This window comes from Suricata suricatta, chromosome 10 (genome assembly GCF_006229205.1).
Source record: "Suricata suricatta isolate VVHF042 chromosome 10, meerkat_22Aug2017_6uvM2_HiC, whole genome shotgun sequence".
NCBI classification, from domain to species: Eukaryota; Metazoa; Chordata; class Mammalia; order Carnivora; family Herpestidae; genus Suricata; species Suricata suricatta.
The window spans coordinates 111,979,548-112,000,926 of NC_043709.1; the positions used below are offsets into that span (position 1 = coordinate 111,979,548).

The 21,379-nt window shown below is 40.3% G+C and overlaps 1 protein-coding gene across 3 annotated transcripts in view; it reads left to right on the forward strand.

The window, feature by feature from the left end:
• CCNY (cyclin Y) overlaps positions 1 to 21,379 on the forward strand; it is a 298,139-nt gene that overhangs the window by 81,913 nt on the left and 194,847 nt on the right. The window contains exons 1-2 of one of the 3 annotated variants that reach the window (XM_029953204.1): positions 239 to 262; positions 8,560 to 8,603. The exons of 1 other annotated variant lie outside the window; for it this stretch is intronic. Coding sequence is in view for 1 of the 2 variants with exons in the window: in XM_029953205.1 (XP_029809065.1) it covers positions 109 to 262 (154 nt within the window). In the remaining variant the exon portion in view is untranslated. Of the gene's footprint in view, positions 1 to 6; positions 263 to 8,559; positions 8,604 to 21,379 lie in introns of those variants that run through there. One more of the 3 variants, XM_029953205.1, reaches the window with a different exon arrangement.

Below are 21,379 nucleotides of genomic sequence, written 5' to 3' on the forward strand. Positions count from 1 at the left end.
CAGGCCTCCCCTCCACGCCCCCGCCGCCTGCGCCCCGCGCCCGCCGGTGCCCCGCGCCCAGGGACGGGGAGGAAGGCGCGAGCAGCAGGAGTTGGGGGGCCACCGAAGATGGGGAACACTACCTCTTGCTGCGTGTCGTCCAGCCCCAAGCTCCGGAGGAATGCCCACTCCCGGCTGGAGTCCTACCGGCCCGACACGGACCTGAGCCGCGAGGACACGGGCTGCAACCTGCAGCACATCAGCGACCGGGAGAACATCGACGGTGAGTGCGGGCGAGTCCAGGTCGCGGGGCGGGGACCTCGCCGAGCCCCCTTTTGACGTCTCCGCACCCCGCCTGCATCCGCGGTGCTCTGTCTGCACTGTCTGGCGTCTCTATGGCCGAGGCTGCTTTTGCAGCCTTCTCAGCCTGCTTCTGTAACCAGGGCAGGACGATGTCTTCGTCCTGGTAACCCGGGCGCTCTGGGGTCCCCCAGACCTCGAGCGGCTCCCTGGCTTCTACCCCCAAGTGAGCGGCCGGGAAACTTTGCTGGCGGGCTGCTCGAGCGTACCGGGGGGCGGAGGGGCGCAGGTCGCCAGGTGACGGGAGCTGGCCCCGGTCCAGACTTGAGCGGCCAGTTACGGGGCGGGGACGGCCTGAGAGCCTGCGTTCCGGGCACTGTCTGAACGTAGCTGCAAGTCAAGTTGCGCACGGTCAGCGTGAGCTCGTTTGTCCTTTAAAAGGCGAAGGGAATGGATGATCCTTGGCGTAATGAGGAAGGAGTGAATCCCATTTTGGAATCCGTCTCTACCTGGAGTTAGTTAACAGGGTTGGCGTGTAACAGATTCGCCCGGAAACCTATAAACTGACCCCAGTTGACAGTTCCCTATTTCCGCTAAAAACTAAAAAAAGAAAAGAAAAAGGATTTTTTTTTTTTTGGAGGGGGGTAGGTGCAGGATTGGAGTCAAATAGCTTCACATGAATACTTTAAAAAAACCACAATAACCAAAACTAGATTATTAAATTTTTTTTTATGGTTTACTCTTATTTTTGAGACAGAGAGAGACAGAGCACAAGTAGGGGAGGGCAGAGAGAGAGAGGGAGACACAGAATCTGAAACAAGCTCCAGACTCTGAGCTGTCAGCACAGAACCCGACGACAGGCTTGAACCCACGAACTGGGAGATCATGACCTGAGCCGAAGTCGGACGCTTAACCGACAGAGCCACTCAGGAGCCCCAAAACTAGGTTATTAGAATGGTTTGGAGACAGCCATGAGTTGTCACCCAGTTTTTGCTTGGGGCAGAATTACAGTTCTTTGGATTTCTGATTGAGCTGAGTGACGTTTAGTTGGGACTAGTGTTTGGAAAGGAAGTTAAAGGATACATCATTGCACCTAGTAATGTTTGTTTTATTGGTCTCACAGTATATTTGTTAATACTAAATTATCCTTAAGCTGCGTGGCTAAATATCTATGGATAGGTCATTTATGCATATGCTTGAAACACAGTTTACATAATTCTCAACTTAAAAAATGTGAAATTGGTAACATTTTTATGACAATGTGATTTTTCTTTTTTTAACCCCCAAATCTCACAGTTGATATAATTGAATTAAGATGAAAATTTTTTTGTGTGAATGAATTGACACAACTCTATCACAAGTCATTCTTGACAGTTTTAGAGTGTAGAATTCCCTCTAGTGTGGAAAACCCAAACTTAAATTCTGCTAAAGGAAAGAATTTTCTCATTGTTTGGCCTCTTTTAATGTTTTCTAAATAGTAGTGTCATCTCTGCAGGACAGCAGTTTTATTAAATGAGTACCATATATTAAAGGGACTAATATTATATCTGATTTATAGTAGGCACTTAGTAAATTAGGGGTCCATATAATATTTGTACTGTAGTTAAACTTCCATTATCTCAATTTCCTATTTAGATGTCTTTACCCTGTAGTTCTACTTTAAATTTATGCATTTAAAGGCATCTAGAAGAATATTAAGGTCTGGTCTGTCTTGATCACTGGTATGGACCAAGCAGCTGAAAGAATTGTCATTTTTAGCATATAGTAAAGATTTAGTAAGTATTGTATTTTAAAGGAATGAATGAATGAATGAGTTTATTATAGAAAGCCATTACCCAGTCTTTTACAATGGTGACAGGCAAAAAGATTTGGAAATAATTCTTCATGTTGTGCGCTAATATTGAGAAGAGGCTTTATGTTTTAGATAATGAATTTAAAAAAATACAAAAGGAAGATTCATATATCTTAGAGCCAAGCCATATTCAATTATTGACTATGCTAAGGAAGTGGAGAAAAATAAGAATTACAACCATTAATTTGGCACTAAGGGCTTAGAAGGATTTTACCAGAGGAAAATAGAATAATATTGTGAGTTCTTTCATTTGAAAGAAATCTAAATTTTGGTCAAGTCATTTTTGAGAAAACATGTGGAAGATTACAGTTTTGGAAGTTCAGGATTGTGTAAGAGACTCTGGGGCAGCTTAAGAAGATTTCTAATCTAGGCTCGTAGTGTCTTCACATCCCAGATGATGCTAGTTTAAATCCAGAAATACGAATTCACTACTTAAACAATATTCTGTCTCCCCAGTTCAATAAATAGTACTTCTAGGATTTACCTATCCATAGTTCTCCATGTTGGTTTCAATTCACAACAGATCTAGGAGTGGGCGTTGGCATTAATACGTTTAAAGCTCTCCAGGTAATTCTAAGAGGCAGGTAGGGTCGAGAATCCCAGGCTGGATTAAGTCTTGGAAGTGTTACCTGTTGTTCGGTGGCATTTTCTGTAGATATTCATTCAGTATCAGAAACTGGGAGAAGAGAACAGATTTTTTTTTAAGTAGCATATAAGAAGAGATACAGATTTTAACTTCTGAATTATATTGTTCGATGATTAGTAAACATTTTAAAGCCACAGCTGAAGTATTCTTGATTCTGGTATATAACAAAGGCTGAAGTGCTGAGTTCCATACATCTTTGTATCCCTTAAGACGTCTCAGACAACTAGAGCTGAAGAGTTCAGAGAAGTTCATGGGGCTTCTGTGATAGGTCAGTTTCTTAAAATCACAGAGACATGAGGTATGAATCTATGTTTTCCCTGCCTAAATCACACAGTGGGTAATATTTGTCCTGTAGTGATTCAGTGACTGAGTTAGGGCACTTCGGTTTCTGTGATACCTACCAGCAACTTGACCTGTACTCAATACCTTAGTGTTAGGTTATTCATGTTTTTGGAATAATATATATTAGATTTATCAGCTTTCTATACATTATTTCTCATAAAATTATTCTGAGAATAAGAAATAACAAAAAGACTTAATGACAGTGATAGTAATAATTGCACTCCTTATATATTGTGTGTGTGTGTGTATATATATATATATATACGTATATATATATATATATATATATACGTATATATATATATATATATATATTTTTTTTTTTAAATCCAAGGCCCCAGTAGGCCTTCCCTTTAGAATAAATTAAGGAAACTCCAGCTTCCACTTGATCTCAGGGAGAGGGGAGGAAAGGTTTGACAGAACTTGTCCCTGTGAAGGACCATAGCCCTCAGCCAGGGGAATGGGCACAGGGCTGGGTCCAGATTTGTCACAGTGCCCGGCCCTCACATCTACAGAGTCCAAAGGGCCACAGGGTAGAGCAGGGACATGTGCTCGGCACATGGGCAGCTTGCGGCTGGCGTAGTGGTGCAGGATTTCAGGGACGCTGCTGGAGGGCGGGCTGTTCTGGCCCAGCACGTACTTCTGTTCCTTGGTCCGGGACAGCTTCATGTGCATGAAGCCCTGAGTGCTCTTGAGGGACAGGAGAAATCGTTCTTGCTGGTCTCACTTGTGCACCAGGTAGCTGGCCTCTTTGCACAGGCAGGGCAGGTTCTCGGCATCTGTTCGACTGATGGCCCCATGGTACCAGCTGGTTTTCTAGAGGCATATATTTTTTTTAATGTTTATTTATTTTTGAGAGGGCGTGAGCAGGGGAAGGGCAGAGAGAAAAGGAGACACAGACTCTGAAGCAGGCTCTAGGCTTTGAGCTGTCAGCGCAGAGGCTGATGCGGGTCTCGAACTCACTGATTGCGAGATCATGACCTGAAGTGAAGTCTGCCATTTAACAGACTGAGCCATGCAGTTGCCCCTCCTTTTATGTTGTTTGTGTCAGATGCTGCTCTAACTGCTTGATACCTATTCATTCTTTTAGTACTCACAATAACCCTATAGATAATATTACCTTTACTTTAAAAGAGTGAGGCAGAGAGAGAAGAAATGACTTGCCCAAAGTCATACAGCCAGTAAATGACACATGGAAACTTTCCATTGTTGCTTGACTAGCTTGGGGCAGGGTGTCTGTCTTTGCCATTGTAGCCACAGTTTCTCAGAGGAAACATCATCTATCTTCACTAGAGTGCCCTTCCCTAATTAGATTATTTCTGTGGGAGGAGAGAAAGAGGGGTAGACATAAAGACGATTTGAGATTTGATGAGACCTAGTAAATTAGAACAGGATGCCTGTAACATCTGTACTAAAGTGTCAATTCAGGGTTTTGCCTCAGAATGATTGCTAGCAGTTTCATTTTTTGTAGACCAGTTGTTTGCTTTGACAAGCCAATTTTTCTATTATTGTGTATCTAATCTTCTAGCAAAGAATGGCTCTCAAACTTCAAAATATATCCAGAATCTAACCACTTCTCAAAACCTCTCCTGCTGCTCTTGTGAGTTAAGCCACGTAACTGGTCACCCTGCCTCTACCCTTGCCCACTGCAGTCTGTTCTCAACACAGCAGCATGTGGCTCCTTATTTCAGTCACATAAAAGCTTTACAATGGACTTTTACCATGGAGTCGTTGCAATAGACTTCAAGGCCCTGCATGATCTGCCTGCCTTCCTCGCTCACTTGCTAGCTTACACAAGCCACATTGGCCTCCTTCAGTGCTGTTTTTTGGATAAACCTGACATGCTCTCACCCCAGGGCCTTTGCTCTGTCCCTCTGCCTGGAATGCTTTTCTCTGTTTCCTCTTGGCTAACTCTCTCAAATGCTTTCAGTCTTAGGTCAGGCCTCACTGTTTTAGTGAAGCCTTCCCTATGGTCCCTCATTTAACATCTCTCCTGTTACCCCATCAGCAATACTAGTACACGTTCTCTGAATTTGTTTCTCCTCCGAATGACCTATAATATGCATTATAAGTATTTACATACATATGTAATAACAAACTATTTTTATCTACTAGTATGTAAGTTTCAGTAGAAGATAGAAGATTTTCATTTTGTTCACTGATGTAACTAAGTACCTGCTTCCCTGAAGACACTCTGTTTGAATGAATTGAGTGAAGCCAGCAACTTAAAGACATCAGAATATTTATTGCATGCGAAGAATAGGAGGAAGTAAAGAACGAGAATGCTTGTAATAATGAAAGTAGAGTGGATATGAAACTTTTTGGTTTTGTGTTTTGACTTGAGAGGTAGCAGGTAGGGTGAAATCCTGAAAATGAAGCTTAAGGTTTTAAAGGGGGGCACCGGAGTGGCTCAGTCGGTTAAGCTTCTGATTCTTGATTTCGGCTCAGGTCATGATCTCACCATTCCTCCATTGAGCTCTGCACTGATGGTGTGGAGCCTGCTTGGGATTTTCTCTCTTCCTCTCTCTCTCCCTCTTTCTCTTAGGCTGGAAGCCTAAGGGGCTCATCCTAGGTATGGGAAGAATGACTGGAAAAAGTATTACAAGGCTGGGAAGACAAAAGAGCAATTTAAAATCTAAGCACCTGTTATAGTTCTAGCTTAAATGATTGCTCTTGGTTTTTTTTGGATATCTGCAGCCTCATCTCTTTGGCTTTATTTTTCTTGTGTCTCAGACCCACTTACCATTACCAGCCCGATGAGCAAAACCATACCTGTGGACTTTCATTCTAGGCTAAGGTTTATTAGCTGCACTGCCCGTAAAAGACACCCTGATCAAGCATGGCCTGATGCATATTAAGCAGTATGGAGGGGTACACTTTGAAGGTTTGCTGAAAGTGCTGTTCTCCAAAGCACTGGTGATAATTTCATGACCTCTACTACACTTACTTATTTTCCTTTCTAGTTTAGAATCATAGAGTCATTGCTCTCTGCCCTCATTTTATAGATAAGGAAACTGAATTTTGGAGAGGTGCTGTCTCTTGCCCAGGTCATGCCGATCATGGACAAAGGTAGTAGACTTTACTATGTGTTAACTTTGGGCCAAGTGCTATGCTAATTACTTGACCTGTATTTTTTAAAATCTTTATATCTTTCTATTTTATGGAAGAGGAAATTGAGACTCATAAGTTAAGAAATTTGCTCAAGTTTTCATAGCTAGTTAGTGGCAGAGTTTGAGATTCAATCTGCTGTCACTTGCTAAAGCTCTACCTCTCAACTGCTCTGTGACAGCTAAGTAGGGAGTGACCTGGGTCCAGAATCTGACCTCCACCCGCCTCCTCTGCCTAGCCCATGCCTGCTTTAAGACATTCATTCATTGTTTGTATGCTTTGGGTTGGCAGTACTTTGTGATTAGGATTTTTACTTTTCTGCCTGCTTTTTGAGAGGAGTGAAAGATTAAATAATTTTGTTGAATGGTAGATTTTCTCGCCCTTTTCTACAAAGCTGATGGTCTCTTTCATTTTAAGGAGATGAATTACTTTCACATTTCTGGTTGGATGAAACTAACACAAAGATTAAATTTTGTTCCTATCGAGGAAAGAGCAGAACCAAAAGGAAAAAAATAACAAGATGCAGGACCTGTGAGTGTCTTTGCAATTCTGTTTTAGTCATATAGGGTCAGAGATTTAGCTCCAAGCATGTCATATTGGGTTAACCTTAAGGAAGCAGCATTTGGTATTTTTCACAAGAGTGCTATTGACGGTGTCATGCTTGTCATACTTCAGAGTACAACTCCTTTCATGAGTCGGCATATAGGAAGCCAGGCTAAGTCCACGGCAATAGCAGTTGATATCATGCGTTCAGTATCATTTTCAGATTTTCAGGATGTGGCTGGAAGGAGGGAGAGAGTTCATTTTCCCTGCAGCATCTTGTATCCTCTTGAAATGTTGAGTAGTTTGTTGCTGGGATTCTTGGTCTGGAGATTATTTTTTCTCTGTGCTCTGAGACTCTCAACATTATTCTTTCCTAACTTTCCTGAAGAATGAGTCAGGACGGGGTCTTCCCAGGGGGTTCACGGGATATGCCTTTAGCTCTGTGAGGTGTGGTGGAGGGCAAAGAACAGGAGCCCAATAATCAGGAGACCTGTGTTTCAGACATGGCTCTGCCTTTACTGTGGGACCTCTGTCATGGTGGACCTTACTTTTCTCTCTGCTTAAAAAAAATGTGCTTAAATGTACTACTGTCTTGCCTTATGCCCTGAGGTTCTCATTTTAGAGAATCAAAATGAAGCTAAAATGCTTAATAAACCAAAAAGTACTAGATGAATGTATGTCATTGTGAACATAGTCCTTGTGTTGATTTTCTTGCATTAAATATTAAGTGTGTTGCAAGATCTACAACAAAATGTGTTTGAATTTTCCATAACTAGAGAGGCTAGAAGCCTGAGGGGCTCATCCTAATAAAGACATCAATGCAGTCAGTGTTCCAGTGTTCGTAAGGTAGTGCCAGAAGGATAATTGGAATTTTAGTGCTGGGTAGGATGAGGTTATACACAGCTGTATAACCTTTGAATGGGGAAGCTTGCTGGCAGTAGAATTTGGAATAGAAAGACTACTCTTCCTAACACTGATTGTTCTTCTGTGTCGCATCTCTACAAAGTCGCACTGTGATGGCACGCAGTGAACAGTGGGACTCCTTGGAATAATAGCGTCCACCCAGGCAGTCTGCTGACTGTGCCATGGGAGCGGCGTTCCTATGAATGTTAGTGTGTACATTTAGATGGAGGCCGAAGCCATGGTTTTTGTTTTTGTTTTTGTTTATTCTTCAGAGAAAATCATGGATGGATAGGTTAAGAGGTCTGTTCTTTGCCTCTCAAGAAAAGATTTCTCTCTAAATTCAGTATTCTGTTCACTAATGAATCTATAGTCTTATTGGATATTAATTGATTACAACTATTCCATTAAGTGTAATCATAATTATCCTTTAAGCGGGCTCTGGTAATTAGGTATGGGTCCAGACTTGGTATAGTTGCTTAAAAGTCTAGGTTTAGGGCTTGCTGTATACCCTGTCAAAGGTTGAGAAATGAAATCATGATGCTCTGTTTAATTCAGTTTCAAAAATTTCAAACTTACAAATTCACCAAGGATTACTTCATTTACAGTGAGTATGACTTTTGTCAGTTTATATGGGTAATTTTATTTTTCCACAGCCTTTTTTCTCTCCAGCTGTGTGTTGTGCTCTTATTTTCATGCATAGTTTTACTTGAAAGCATTGGTAAACAGGGTTTATATAGCATTAGAGAGCGCCTTCTTTCTTTTGGGAGCTAGAGTTGATGTTACTGAGGAGATACAAGTTGTTTATTGACTTTAAGCACGTATTTGACTTTTACTTTTCTATAAAATAAATCTAATGTCTGATTTCTCCGTTTCTTATATTTTGTAGGAAGCGAAGCTGGTATTCAGAAGTGTTAACCACTGAGGAATAAAGTAAGGGGTAGGGAACGTGCTCTTGCTTTGCAAACCATTTGCCTCTGTGGAAGCTGGTTGTTTCTGACAGGCCACGTGTCTTATGTACATACTCTGCGAGCACATTGGGCTGTTGTAGTGTTCTCTTCTGCAGTGGGAGGGTTACTTGGTAGCTCAAGTTATGAAGCTGGCAGGCTCTGGGTGTTGGAAGTGAAGTATGTGAACAAAGGAGATTAAGAGGAGGAGTGGTAGCATGGTTAAGATGGAACAAGTCAGGGGGGACCCAAAGGCAAGGCAGCATGCCTTGTAACAGTGAGGCAAAGGGGCGCCTGGGTGGCACAGTCGGTTAAGCCTCCGACTTTGGCTCAGGTCAGATCTCACGTTCGTGGGTTCGAGCCCCGCATCAGGCTCTGTGCTGACAGCTAGCTCAGAGCCTGGAGCCTGCTTCTGACTCTGCGTGTCCCTCTCTCTCTGCCCCTCCCCTGATCATGATCTCTCTCTCTCAAAAATAAATAAATGTTAAAAAAAATTAAAAAAAAAAAAAAGAAAGCCAGGCAAAGCCCTGAGACCTGAGAACTAGGTATCAGAAGTGGATTCGTTGCTTTTATGTTTGGTGATGTTTGGGTGCCTCTTCATCCTTGAGACCACTTTGGGATGGAGAGCAAGCGTGGCAGTGATTTTCAGAGTTGATGGAGATGATCTCCTGGCAGAGGTCCTGCGAACTTCTAACATGAAACCAGGAGACCAGATATCCAGATAAAATTTTCTTCTCTCATTCAACTAGTACATATTCTGAGAGGAGTGTTTTGAAGATGAAATTTGTACTTGTGCCTGGGTATTTATAAGACATCACTGTGACAGGACTAGGTGGAAAGAATGAAGGAGATTGTGAGAAGGAGGGTTTGGCTGAAGTGAAAATCTGAGCGCAAACGGCTCATGTTGGCAGGTGAGTGTGTACAGGAATCTGTTAGATGGCAGCCACTTACCTCAGCTAGGCACGGCTTAGTGCAGCCTCATCCTTGCCCCCTCAGTCTCCTGTGTCCTCAGACTGGATCTGTTATTCACTTTGGACATGGAAGGCTGGTAAATCAAGGCATCAAATGAGTGCTTTTTCCTTGCTATCTGTAGCTCGCTGTGATTAACATGGTTTGGAATGTGTCAAACTACAATATTGATACTTAGTTGAGAAGGACAGTTTGGAAATTGACTATGTACTTTTTAGTTTTTATTTCTCAAAGTAATTTTCGAATGGGTTTTTGTCTTGTGTAGCCACGTTCACATGTGAAAGTATGTTTACTGAGCTTAGCTTCTTGGTGTAAAATTCCGTGACCCTTTCGGTAAAGCAGGAGTTCTTAATGAAGTTATATCAGAGTTTCTCAGCTTTGGCATTACTGATGTTTTGGGTGGGATATTTCTTTGTTGGTGGTGGTGGGGGCTGCCCTGTCCATTTTAGGATGTTTAGCAGCATCCCTGCCTCTACCCACTTGATGCTGGTAGAGTACCCCATTCCCAGTCATGACACCAAAAATGTCTTCATATATTGCCAAGTATAATTTCCCCAAAGGGGCAGCTCTCCCTCTACTTCTCTTGAGGACCACTGAGCTACAGGTTCTAGGACTCAAGGTGAAAAATAAACAATAGAATAACTTCCTAATAATTTGGCTATCTTGGTCACTTTCACACATTAAAGGCCTGGGATAGAACTATATAGACTCTAGGCTATATAGCTCCAGGGGATGCCATTAACTTCAAATTGTTGTGAATGATGCCCTGTCTCTCCTCCATCAGTTTTGCACAGGGTTGCATTGTTTGTTTGAACTCTTTAGAATTAGCATCATGTTCTAAGATGGTTCTTCTAATGGTATTATTGACAGAATAGACATTGCCTGCATTTCTGACAATAGATGGTAGGATAGCTTTCTCTGTGCACCAGGGAGATGTATAATTTATTTACTCAAATTCAAAAATTACTTAATTTTCTTCCCTTACAGCTTCTCTCTCTCTCTCTCTCTTTCTTGGTGTGATATACTGAAAGGTATGGTAAGTTTTTCTTCTTTTAGCCAATAGTTTTAATTTTATTTTTTACTTGAATTTTAAAATCAGCTAGTGCTGTGTGTAGGTTTTTCATACCTTATAGTACTCACAGTGGGTTTTCCTTTTGAAAGTCTGTTCTGATGAGGAATATAAAAATGGAATGCCTTGTATAGTCTGTAATTCTCTGGTCTGAGTGTGTTTTCTGACAGTAGCTGTGGCTTGTTTTGATAGTGCTCAGTGCAGTTTCGTATTTGTGTGGATCTTTTGAAATCTCATCAACCACAGCTTTGATAACCTGGCCACCAGAGCATGTTTGATTCTTGGGTCTGACATTCAAGAACATCTTAGTAGAAACCTTTGGAGGGGAGCGCTTGTTGCATCTGTGTTGTACTGTTACACTCTTAGGGGGAAATATTTAGGGAGGTACCTATTAAATTATTTGATCTCAAGAGTCGGTTTCGTTACCTGAGGACACTTCTGCTGGAATAAGGATGTGGTGGTATTGTTTTCTTGAAATAGAGGTTAAAAATTTAAGCCTTGATTTGTAGCTTGTCTAGATGAAGAATGCTCCAAAACATGTAGTGGTGGTGTATTCCTGATGATTATTTCTTCTAAAAATATTTGAGCCAAAAATATCAGTCCCTTAGATATGAAAGTATAAAGATACAAGTGGAAGTGATTCTTGAAGTTGAAGGTATTTTCCAAAAGCCTGAAGTTTGAAAATGTATAGTCAGCCTCTTCCACGCCCATGTAGCACATGTTATTTGTTAGGAAACGTTATCATTATAGAAGTGCAGCTATTCATTAGAGAGATGGTTTTCAGCACCCTTGTTATAGAGCATAGAGGGAAACGGGGTTGCCTGAGCCATTACTGCAGGTTGAAAAGGTTCCTGGTAGAAAGATGGGAAGACCAAATGTTCAGTGCTGTGACTATTTCTGGGGCTGTCAGTGTCTGCAGAACCATTAGAAGCATTTTTGGAGTCATAAGAAGGAGCCTCTCCTTGTGCATATGGCACATCTGGAAGGGACGTGGAGGATAAACTCATCTGATCAAGCCAAGCCTTGCAGAAATAGCTAGGCCTTGGTTATTGCTCTTCATTCTTTCTGTAGTCTCCAAAGTGACATTAAGTATTGTTTTTACAGTGAATCTAGAGTTTAACCAATCTCAGTATGTGCCTATTTCCATGAAATAATAAGGTCTCTAAGGGAAGCTCTATCCTTACTCAACCTAAATGTATTCTTGAGCTCTTTCAGCTGCTTTTCAGATGCAAATTATATACAAAGCCTATTTGCACAAAATGAAAATATGACAAAACATAGTTTGTACTGCTTACATAAGGGCTCTTAGCAGTTTGTGGGGACCAGGGCTATAATTCTGAAGCATAAAATTATGTTTATAGAATATTTAGGAGATTTTTATTTTAAGCCTATAAAAAGCATTGGAACAAGAGGAACAAAAGTGCTGCTTATCAGGTGCCATTACAGGACCTCTTTTGGTGAACAGGTAACTAGCTAATTATTAGGGTATGTATATAAAGGGGTATATATGATGAATTGAAATCCTGTTCTCTTAATAAAGACCAATGCTTTTCTTGAGTATCTTTAGCTTTCCAGTTTATGGAGCCATTTCTCATTGTACAACTTGGTGGTTCAATTTAGCCATCTCATGGTGCGAGTGATCACTCAGATCTAAGTCAGCTGTATTGTTTGTTCAGGCTGTGTAAATAATTAATCTAATTCAGGTATTATAAGATGCTTGGTATGTGATGTTTTGGCCTTCATTTAACTTTTTTTTTAATCTACAGGAGTCTATCTAGAATACATGTTTTGTTAACTATTTTTTTACTTGATAATAACTGTTAATGCTGATGTTGGCTGTGGCTGAAAGCTGATCACAAAATTATTTTTTTTTCCCCAGAGTTCAAAAGTGGTGACAGGTTTTTAGTTTGGAATTCTTGCTGCAGATAAAGAGACCATATTAAGCAGAATGCTAATACTGTAAGGAACTAGGCAAACAGAGAAGTTAGGGGAGTCCCTTTCCTTTTGTACTAGCATTTTAGCAAGTTGTAAATCCTCTTTGTGGATGTGATTCGAGAAATTGTACTCTTCAACCACAGAGAAGAAGTTGGAGAGAAAATGAAATTTAGTAGGCAAGTATTGGCTGAGAGGTGCCTATTATCCAACACTTTAAGGGGGAATTAATGGGACCTATAATGCCAAGGCTCAGAGTCACAACTACTGTCATCAGACTACTGTAGTTGGTCCATGGACTTCCCCCTGTGGTGGGGGCATTTTTAAGAAGTGTGAGAATTTGATGCCTGCCGTCCCGCGCCCCCCCCCCCCCCCCATAGGATTTTAAGTTTCAGTTCTTCAGTAGGTCAACAAACATTGGTTCCTCCAAGTAGTAAGTTCCCTGTTCTGGGTGCTGGGAATGCAGTACTGATATAACTTGGACCTTGCCTTAAGGTCCTAATGATTTATTAAGGGAGACAGATATGCAAATAAATGATTGTAGTATAGAAGTAGAAGGGAGGCCAGAGTGATTACCTCTGCCCTGGGTGATAAGGGGATGTGGTCAGGGAAAGCTTTGCCAGGACAGCCTATGGCAATGGCAAGAGGGGTGGGAGTGGGGAAGAGACAGGAAGTGTGCTGCAGGCAGATGGAAACTCTGTTTCTGAAAGATCCAGGGTGGATTAGAACATAGGTTCATTCTGAAGTCCATAAGTAATGTGGAACTTTTCGGTGGCTTAATACCCAAACATCTTACATAATGCATTATGCTTATTAGGAGGACATTTGTTTTAAAAGATTTCACAGTGGATGAATGTACATTGGAGAACAGTTTTGTGTATATTTTGCATATCTTCTAGATTTTGTAAAAGGATTACTCAAAGTTGTAACATGGAAGACAGAATAGAGGTCTTCAGACCTATGAAAGCAATATGTTGTTTTTGTTGAGTATGAGAAAATAGAATCCTAGAACATTCATACTGTCAAGTACCATAGAGATCCTCCTTTAAAAGACAAGGCAACTGAGCTAAGAGGGATTGCTGCTCAGCATCACACAACTAGATTATAGTGGTTTGCGCCAACAGCAAGTCACCTGATTTGTCTGGGGGAGATGCGGTAGGAAGGTCAGTCTTTTTCACTCAACACAACAGTTCTCACAATAAGAAATATTCCCAAGAAGAAGTTAATCTTGACCCATCTTAATGTTTTGTTTTGTTTTTTACAATCTGAATGAGAATTATGTCTTGGAGAATTGTATTAGTTATTAAGCTGTGTAACCAATTATCCCCAAATGTAGCAGCTTAGAACAACAGTATTTTCTCTGTTTTTGTGGGTCAGGACTTCAGGCATAGTTTAGCTGGGAGCCTTTGGCTCAGCTTCCATGAGATTGTAGTTGAGCTGTTGGCTGGGACTGTACTCAGGGTGCAACTAGGAGAGAATATGCTTCCAAACTCACTCAAATGGGTGTTCATGGCAGCAGATGCTCATTGGTTGTTGTCACCAGTTCTTGCTATATTTGCCTTTCCTTAGGGCAGCCAGCAACATGGTAGCTGGCTCTCCCCAGAGGAGGCGGTCTGAGACAGAGCATGAGAATCCCCCAAGATGGAAGCCACAGCACTTTTATAACCTAAGTTTGGAAGTAACATTCCATCATTGCTGTTTGTTAGACTCAAGTCTTTGAAATCCAACCTATACTCTAGGGGATGGTATTACACAAGAGTGTGAATACCTAGAGATGCTTTATGGGCTATCTTGGAGGCTACTTACCACAAGCATTAATTGCAATTCTTTCAGTTGTAACAGAAGTCCACTAAAATTGATTTGAGTGGGCAATGGGGGAGGAAAGAGTTAATAGAAGTATATGAAGGTATTTTATGTACTGGCATGGTGTAGAACATAACTGAGTTTTACAAGGACTTGGAATTGGTAGTTGAATAGCTTGTAGGGACTGAGGCAGCTATCTCTTTCAGTATTTTACTTTTTAAATTCTCGTCAGTTTTAGTTGATCTTATCTTTCTCTATATCTCATTTATTTTTCTGTAAATCTTTATTCTCCTTATAAAATAGCTTTCTCTCTCTCTCTCCCCCTCTCCCCCTCCTCTCCCTCTCTCCCCCTCTCCATCTCTCCCTCTCCCCCTCTCCCTCTCTCTGTACATGGTGCAGTGGCTACCCCAGTGTCTTCGATTCTAGGTCCACAAAAGACTGACAAGAATCTCTGTGTTCTAATTCCCCAGGAGAAAGGATTGAGTTCACTCAAATTATTTAATAGGATGGCTCCCCGCCACAAAAGGTGTCCAGTCATCTATGGCACGGTGAAGGTCAAGGCTGGGGATATAGACAGGAAGCATTTCCACTGTTTGTTATGGAGAATGAATACAAGGGGTGAGGTTGGAGTGGATAGTGAATGATTGGGGGAACATTTCAGAAAATGGCAGTTAGAAATAATTTGCTCAAATATTTGTTTTTTTTAAATCATTGTTTGGGTTTATCTAAGGCATTCACAAGTATAGTACACGTAAAATGAATTAATTTGGGTAAAACTCAGGATTGGGAGAAGTTAGCACCCACTTATGAGAAGATGAACCTTAGCAGTAGCAGAAAAGCATGTTTATTTATATTAAGAAATTTAGGGGCGCCTGGGTGGCTCAGTCGGTTGAGCCTCCGACTTCGGCTCAGGTCAGATCTCACGTTCGTGGGTTCGAGCCCCGCGTCGGGCTCTGTGCTGACAGCTGGCTCAGAGCCTGGAGCCTGCTTCTAGTTCTGTCTCCTTCTCTCTCTGCCCCTCCCCTCTCATGCTCTATCTCTCTCTGTATCAAAAATGAATAAAAACATTTAAAAAATTTTTTTAAAAAGTCTTTGAGACTTTTGGTGACTTGAAAGCTAAAAATTTGTTAAGTTTTGAATAAAATTATGAATAATATTACAATTTATTTCTCTCTTTCTGAACTTATCCCTTTTAAATTCCAGATTTACCCACTTCTTACAAAATGTACTTATGCTGTGAACATCTGTCAGCTCTCCCATCTTAGATTTTTTTTTAGCAGTTTATATAACTTAAAATGAAATTAGCCTTCTGTTCTAAAGTGATCCATTTAGTGTCTTAACATTCACTATGCTTTTGGCTCTAATTGATTTAAATTATTAAAACACGAAGAAGGTTTTTACTGACATTTTTGCATGTTTGCTTACTTCCATAGCATTTTAAAATAGTGTACACTTTGACATAGCTATAAAGATTTTTGTATCATGGAGTGCCTGGGTGGCTCAGTTGGTTAAGTGTCGGACTTTGGCTGAGGTCGTGATCTCACAGTTCAAGAATTCGAGCTCCACATGGGGCTTGATGCTGTCAGCTCAGAGCCTGCTTCAGATCTTCTGTTTCCTTTTCTCTCTGCTCCTCCCCTCACCTCTCTCTCTCTCAAAAAGAAATAAACATCTAAATACTTTTTTTTGTATTATGAAGGTAAACTGAAAGTCTTTCCTGGTAGTATTTTCTTTTTGCTTTAGAGATTACTCAGTTGATTAGTTTTGAGTTTTGTCCTTAGAGTTTGATTAGAGCAGTCAGTGGTAGCACCAATTAAACTAGATTAAGTATGTGGTAAATGCTTAACTCTATACATGTTAAGACGTTGGGTTGTTGGCTGAAAGTTGAGACTGGCAGAGTAGTCTCTGGGAATTGCCGTATGGTAGATAGCTCAGAAGTCTCTGAGTGGGCAAGATGGTGTGTATGGATGGGGCAGCAAGGCAGGTGGCTTTGGGGCAAGGGGGATGTGGAGAGAAGAGTGATTCTAATTATGGCAGGGTTTACATAACTTGGTTTCAGTGAGGCTTCCTGGGTGTGGTGCTCCTTTGGAAAAATCTACTCCCATTATTTAACTTAATGTATTACATAATACTCCATTATTGTAGATTTAGACTTGGTAATAGTGCTGCTATTTCCTGTTAGAGTCTGGTAGAGAATAAAGACTCAGTATTGTAGAGGCAGAGATCTCTGGGAAGATGCAGTAAGTTTCTCTGGCTTCTTACTATTAATTGCTTCTTAGGATTTATTCTTTTAATCTGTTCGTTCTTAGAGTTCTGTCTCTCTTCCCTTAACAAACATGGAGTCGACCATGTCACTGCCCTGCCTAAAACTCTACTTTCCTCTTATTATGGTTAGAGTAAAACACAAACACCTCCCTATGGCTCACAGTCATCAGTGTTTGTTGCTGCCTGCTGCATAAAACCTCATTTCTCATATAGGGACTCAGCCACATGGGCTTCCTTGATGTTTTTCAGATTCCCTGTCCCCGAATCTATGCACCTGTTATTGCTTCGGCTTTACAAGGTCATACCAGAGGTGATTAGCTGGTTGGCTCCTGGTATCCTGTGTTACCTCCTCAGGGAGTCTTTTCCTAGAAACACAATCCAGAGAAAGGAGCCCTCCTACCACTGTGGCAGCTCCTTATTTTCTCACTTGACCTTTTTTGTGTATTTGTTGTGTCTCCCCCTCCCCACAAGAAGATAAATTCCATGAGGATATGGACTTTTGTCCATCTTGCCCATCATAATATCCCCATTACCTAGAACAGTACTTGGCACATGGTAGTTGCTCAGTAAATATTTGAATGGGTAGAGATACTGCATTCATTTAACATATAGTAAAGATTTCTTTGTATTTTACAACCTTGGCATTTGTAAAGAGCACAGGCTAGTTATTTTGTAAAGTATCACTCAGTTTAGGTTTGTTTGATGTCTTCTCTTAATTAGATTCAGGTTATATACACATTTTTGGCAGGAATACTGCAGAAGTGATACATCATATCAAGAGGCACATGTTATCTGTCTCAGCATTGGTGATGTATATTGCTTGATTAAGGGGTTTGTTACCTAGCTTTAGATAAAAGTAATTAGTAAGTGATTTGTGTGGAGATTGAGACTATGTAAGTATTCTGTTTCTTTTTATTTTGTATTTTTAAAGTTTTTAAAAAATGTTTATTCATTTTTGAGAGGCAGAGAGAGAGGGAGGGAGGGAGACACAGAATCTGAAGCAGGTTGCAAGCCCTGAGTGGTCAGCACAGAGCCCAGTTCAGGGCTCGAACTCACGAACTGTGAAATCCTGACCTGAGCTGAAGTCAGAAGCTCAACCCAGGCACCCCAGTAAGTAATCTATTTCTTACTAAAGTTTTAATCATTAGTTGTAATGTCCTTTGATAATTTTTTAACACCTCTATTTTTTAGTAGTCACTGTAAGGAAGAGCTCTTCCCTCTCCATATTTCTAGAATTATCAGTGTCGAGTTATGGATTTTTATTCTATTCAGTGAGTTGTAATCTGTTATTTTTTGTTGCTTTAGTTGTTCCAGAGTTGGTTGGTGGGAGTCTCTTCACACTGGTTCCTTTCTAAGCTGTGCTCTTTAGATGGGTTCTCATCATTCCTGAGTACTTCCTTAGTTTTTGCTTTGGGATATTTGCTTTTTAGAAATAATTTTTCTCTGGGTTTGGAAAATCTGCTTTCTTCCTGCTTAAAAAATGTGGATGTAATATTTTCCTTTACAGAACATCATTGTAACATCAGTAACAAATCATGATGCCTGAAAATGTGACCTTAAATAACTTTCTCTCTCTCTTTTTTTTTTAAGCTGGCATCATTTTGCTTGTTTCAGTGAAATCAAAGAGCAGCAACTTACCTACTTGTAGCTTAGGGACAAAATAACATTGTGTGAGATGGTCAGCAATATTTATTGAGTACTGCTACTGCATAAGCTATCTACCTGGAACTGATAAAATTATAAGGGAAAGTAGAAGAGAGCATGTCTCTGCTCTTAAGGATGGGTTTAGTAGAAGAGGACAAGACTATACTGCACATAACAACAAGGAAAATTGAAAAGATGAATTTTTGCAACTAATTATCTTCTTTATCCTACTCACATGTAAAGATTACCATTTGGTTTATAGCAGTAGTCTCAAGAAATTGGTGCCATTTGTGACTACCTCTTGTAGAGCTCATACATATAAGACAAGGCAAGTCCAAGGCCTGACTATGCCTTGGTGGGTGAAGATACGACAAATCTCTTCTAGATTTTAATGGTTGATTACCTACACACAGAGAAAAGAATAAGCCAAAGGTACTAGCTTCCTGTAATCCTTTTCCAACACACCAAACAGGTGACACTAAATAAGAAAGACCAGTGGCTGCATGTGTCATGGGATGCATTGCTGCCAAGAAACCAAGGGTAGATTGCAGCTAAGTGAGCCTGTATTTTGGAACCCTGTGTGATGTGGGGTGAAAGAATGTGCAGAAAGCCCCATGCTTCACCAGAACCCAGGAGGCAATGAGAATTTGTTTAATGACAGCCATCAGAATGACTGGGAGGCTAATGGGAGATGGCCTCTGCTGTGATCTGAATGTGTGGTTCCTCCCCCCCGCCCTTATGCTACAATCCCAATGCACACTGTGATAGTATTAGAAGGTAGGACCTTTGGGAGGAGCCTAAATCATGAGGATGATGCTCTCAAGAATAGGACTAGTAGTTTATAAAAGAGACTTCAGAGAGATCTCTAGCCTCTTCTACCATGTGAGGACACAGTGAGGTGTCTGCAACCCAGAAGAGGTCCCTCACCCAACCCTGCTGGTGCCCTGATCTTGGACTTCCAGCCTCCAGAACTTTGACACATAAATTTCTGTTGTTTATAAGCCACCCAGTCCCTGATATTTTGTTACAGCAGCCCAGGTGGACTAAGACAGTCTCTTAGTGTCTCCCTAGATGCTCCTCCTCTTGTGATCCAGGAGGATCATTAGATATTCCTCCAGTTTCTATCAGCTGTTGTTCATAGCTTGTCTACGTGGCCTTATTTGATTACTTGCAGGGTGTCTCTCTCTGACTTTGTGGTGTGATTGATACCTCCACACAAGATAGTTACATTGCCTCTCATTCTTGGTATTCACCAGTCTGTTGTAGTTCCCACTGTCCTGTCCTGCCTGTGAACTGATCTGTAATAAACGATTGCATGAAAGGTTGTTCTTTTTTTCTTTCTACCCTACTCTTTATATCCAACCGAAACTCACGGATGCCATTTGTTTGAGAATCCCAGTTAGGCTATCCTTAATATGTCCAGAGCCACTGGACTTGTGCACACATTGTCTCATTGTAAACATCTATGTGTGTGTTATTGTGGCAAAATCATATGTAACAAAACTTTCCGTTTGTAAGTATACAGTTAAGAGCCATTTAGATATATATTCACATTGTTGTGCAGCCATCAGCACCATCCTTCTCCAGAGCTTTATTTTCCTAAACTGAAACTCTGTGCTTATTAAATAATAACTCTGTATTCCTCCCTTCTCAGCCCCTGTAACTACTTTTTGCTCTCTCTTTCTTACTGCCTATTCTCTTACCTCAGATAAGTAGCCCCGTATACGAGATTTGTCTTTTGTGACTGGACTATTTCACTTAGCATGATGTCTTCAGGGTTCATCCATGTTGCAGCATCTATCAGAATTTCATTACTTTTTAAGGCCAAGTGATACTATACGTATATACCACATTTTGTTTATCCATTCGTCTATTTATGGGCATTTCGGCTGCTTCTGTCTTTTAACTTTTGTGAATAATGCATTCTTCTATGAATTTGGGTGTATCCTTGCTTTCAATTCTTTTGGGTGTGTGTATATATATATAGAAATGGATTTGTTGAAAAGATCTGTTTTGAAACTTAATTTTTGGTGAATCTGTTGTCACTTAATCTTAAATGTGATATGAATAAAATCGATCAAGAAGCTGAAGTGCCGTGTCTTTTATGAGACTAACATGATAGATTTCATTTTTAAAGACCATATCTGTTGTTTCCTTGATTACAGAAACAAGATATTCACTGTAGAAAATTAAGAGGATATAGAAAAAAATCACCTATAATTCCATCATGCAGAGCGATGCTTGTTTTAAATATTTTACATTAGTATTTTATATTAATATGAACAAAACATCCTAATCATATTTTGGATATATGTAATGTATATTTAAGAAATAAAAAAAATACGGTCTGTGGGTCAGAAAGCAAGTTTGGTGGGAGATTAACAAAATGCAGGTATTTATTCATCTATTTATCCACTGATTCTTATTCTCTCAAATACATGTATTTTACATACATAGATGTAGATGTATATTTCTTTCAAATTGGGGTCATGCTGTAACTATAACTTCGTAATTTTTTCTCTTACTATAAAATTAATACTTCTACAAAATCTTCTGACATGATTGTTAATTACTGCAGGTTGTACTTATAAGGTATACTGATTCTAGAATTTACTTAATTATGAGAGTACTAAGTGGTAGCGTTGAATTCTTAGATTTAGATTTTGTCCTTCAGGTTTTTTTTTTTTTTTAAATACAGTATTTTGTTTGCCTGCAAATGTCTTTGGAGACATTTACTTGGGGTATGTTTCTAAAAGTCAGTTTTTTGAGGCAGACGAATAAAACTTGATACATAGGCAGGAATTGAAAAAAAATTGGATGTTATTTTTCAAGTATATGTGCATAATTTGTAATATAGGCTTGAGAAATTGTCAGTTTCCTCACTGAAATCTTCATTAATTCATTAAAGAAATAATGCTGAACGTCTATGGAGGACCACAACATTATATTAAGCATGAAAGTGTTACAGATATACACAAGGCATGGCCTCTGACTCTAGGTCACTAACCTTGAATAGATCATGAAATTCTAATTGTGAAGATAAGTCTACACATTATCATTTAAGGCACTGTGTCATACGTACC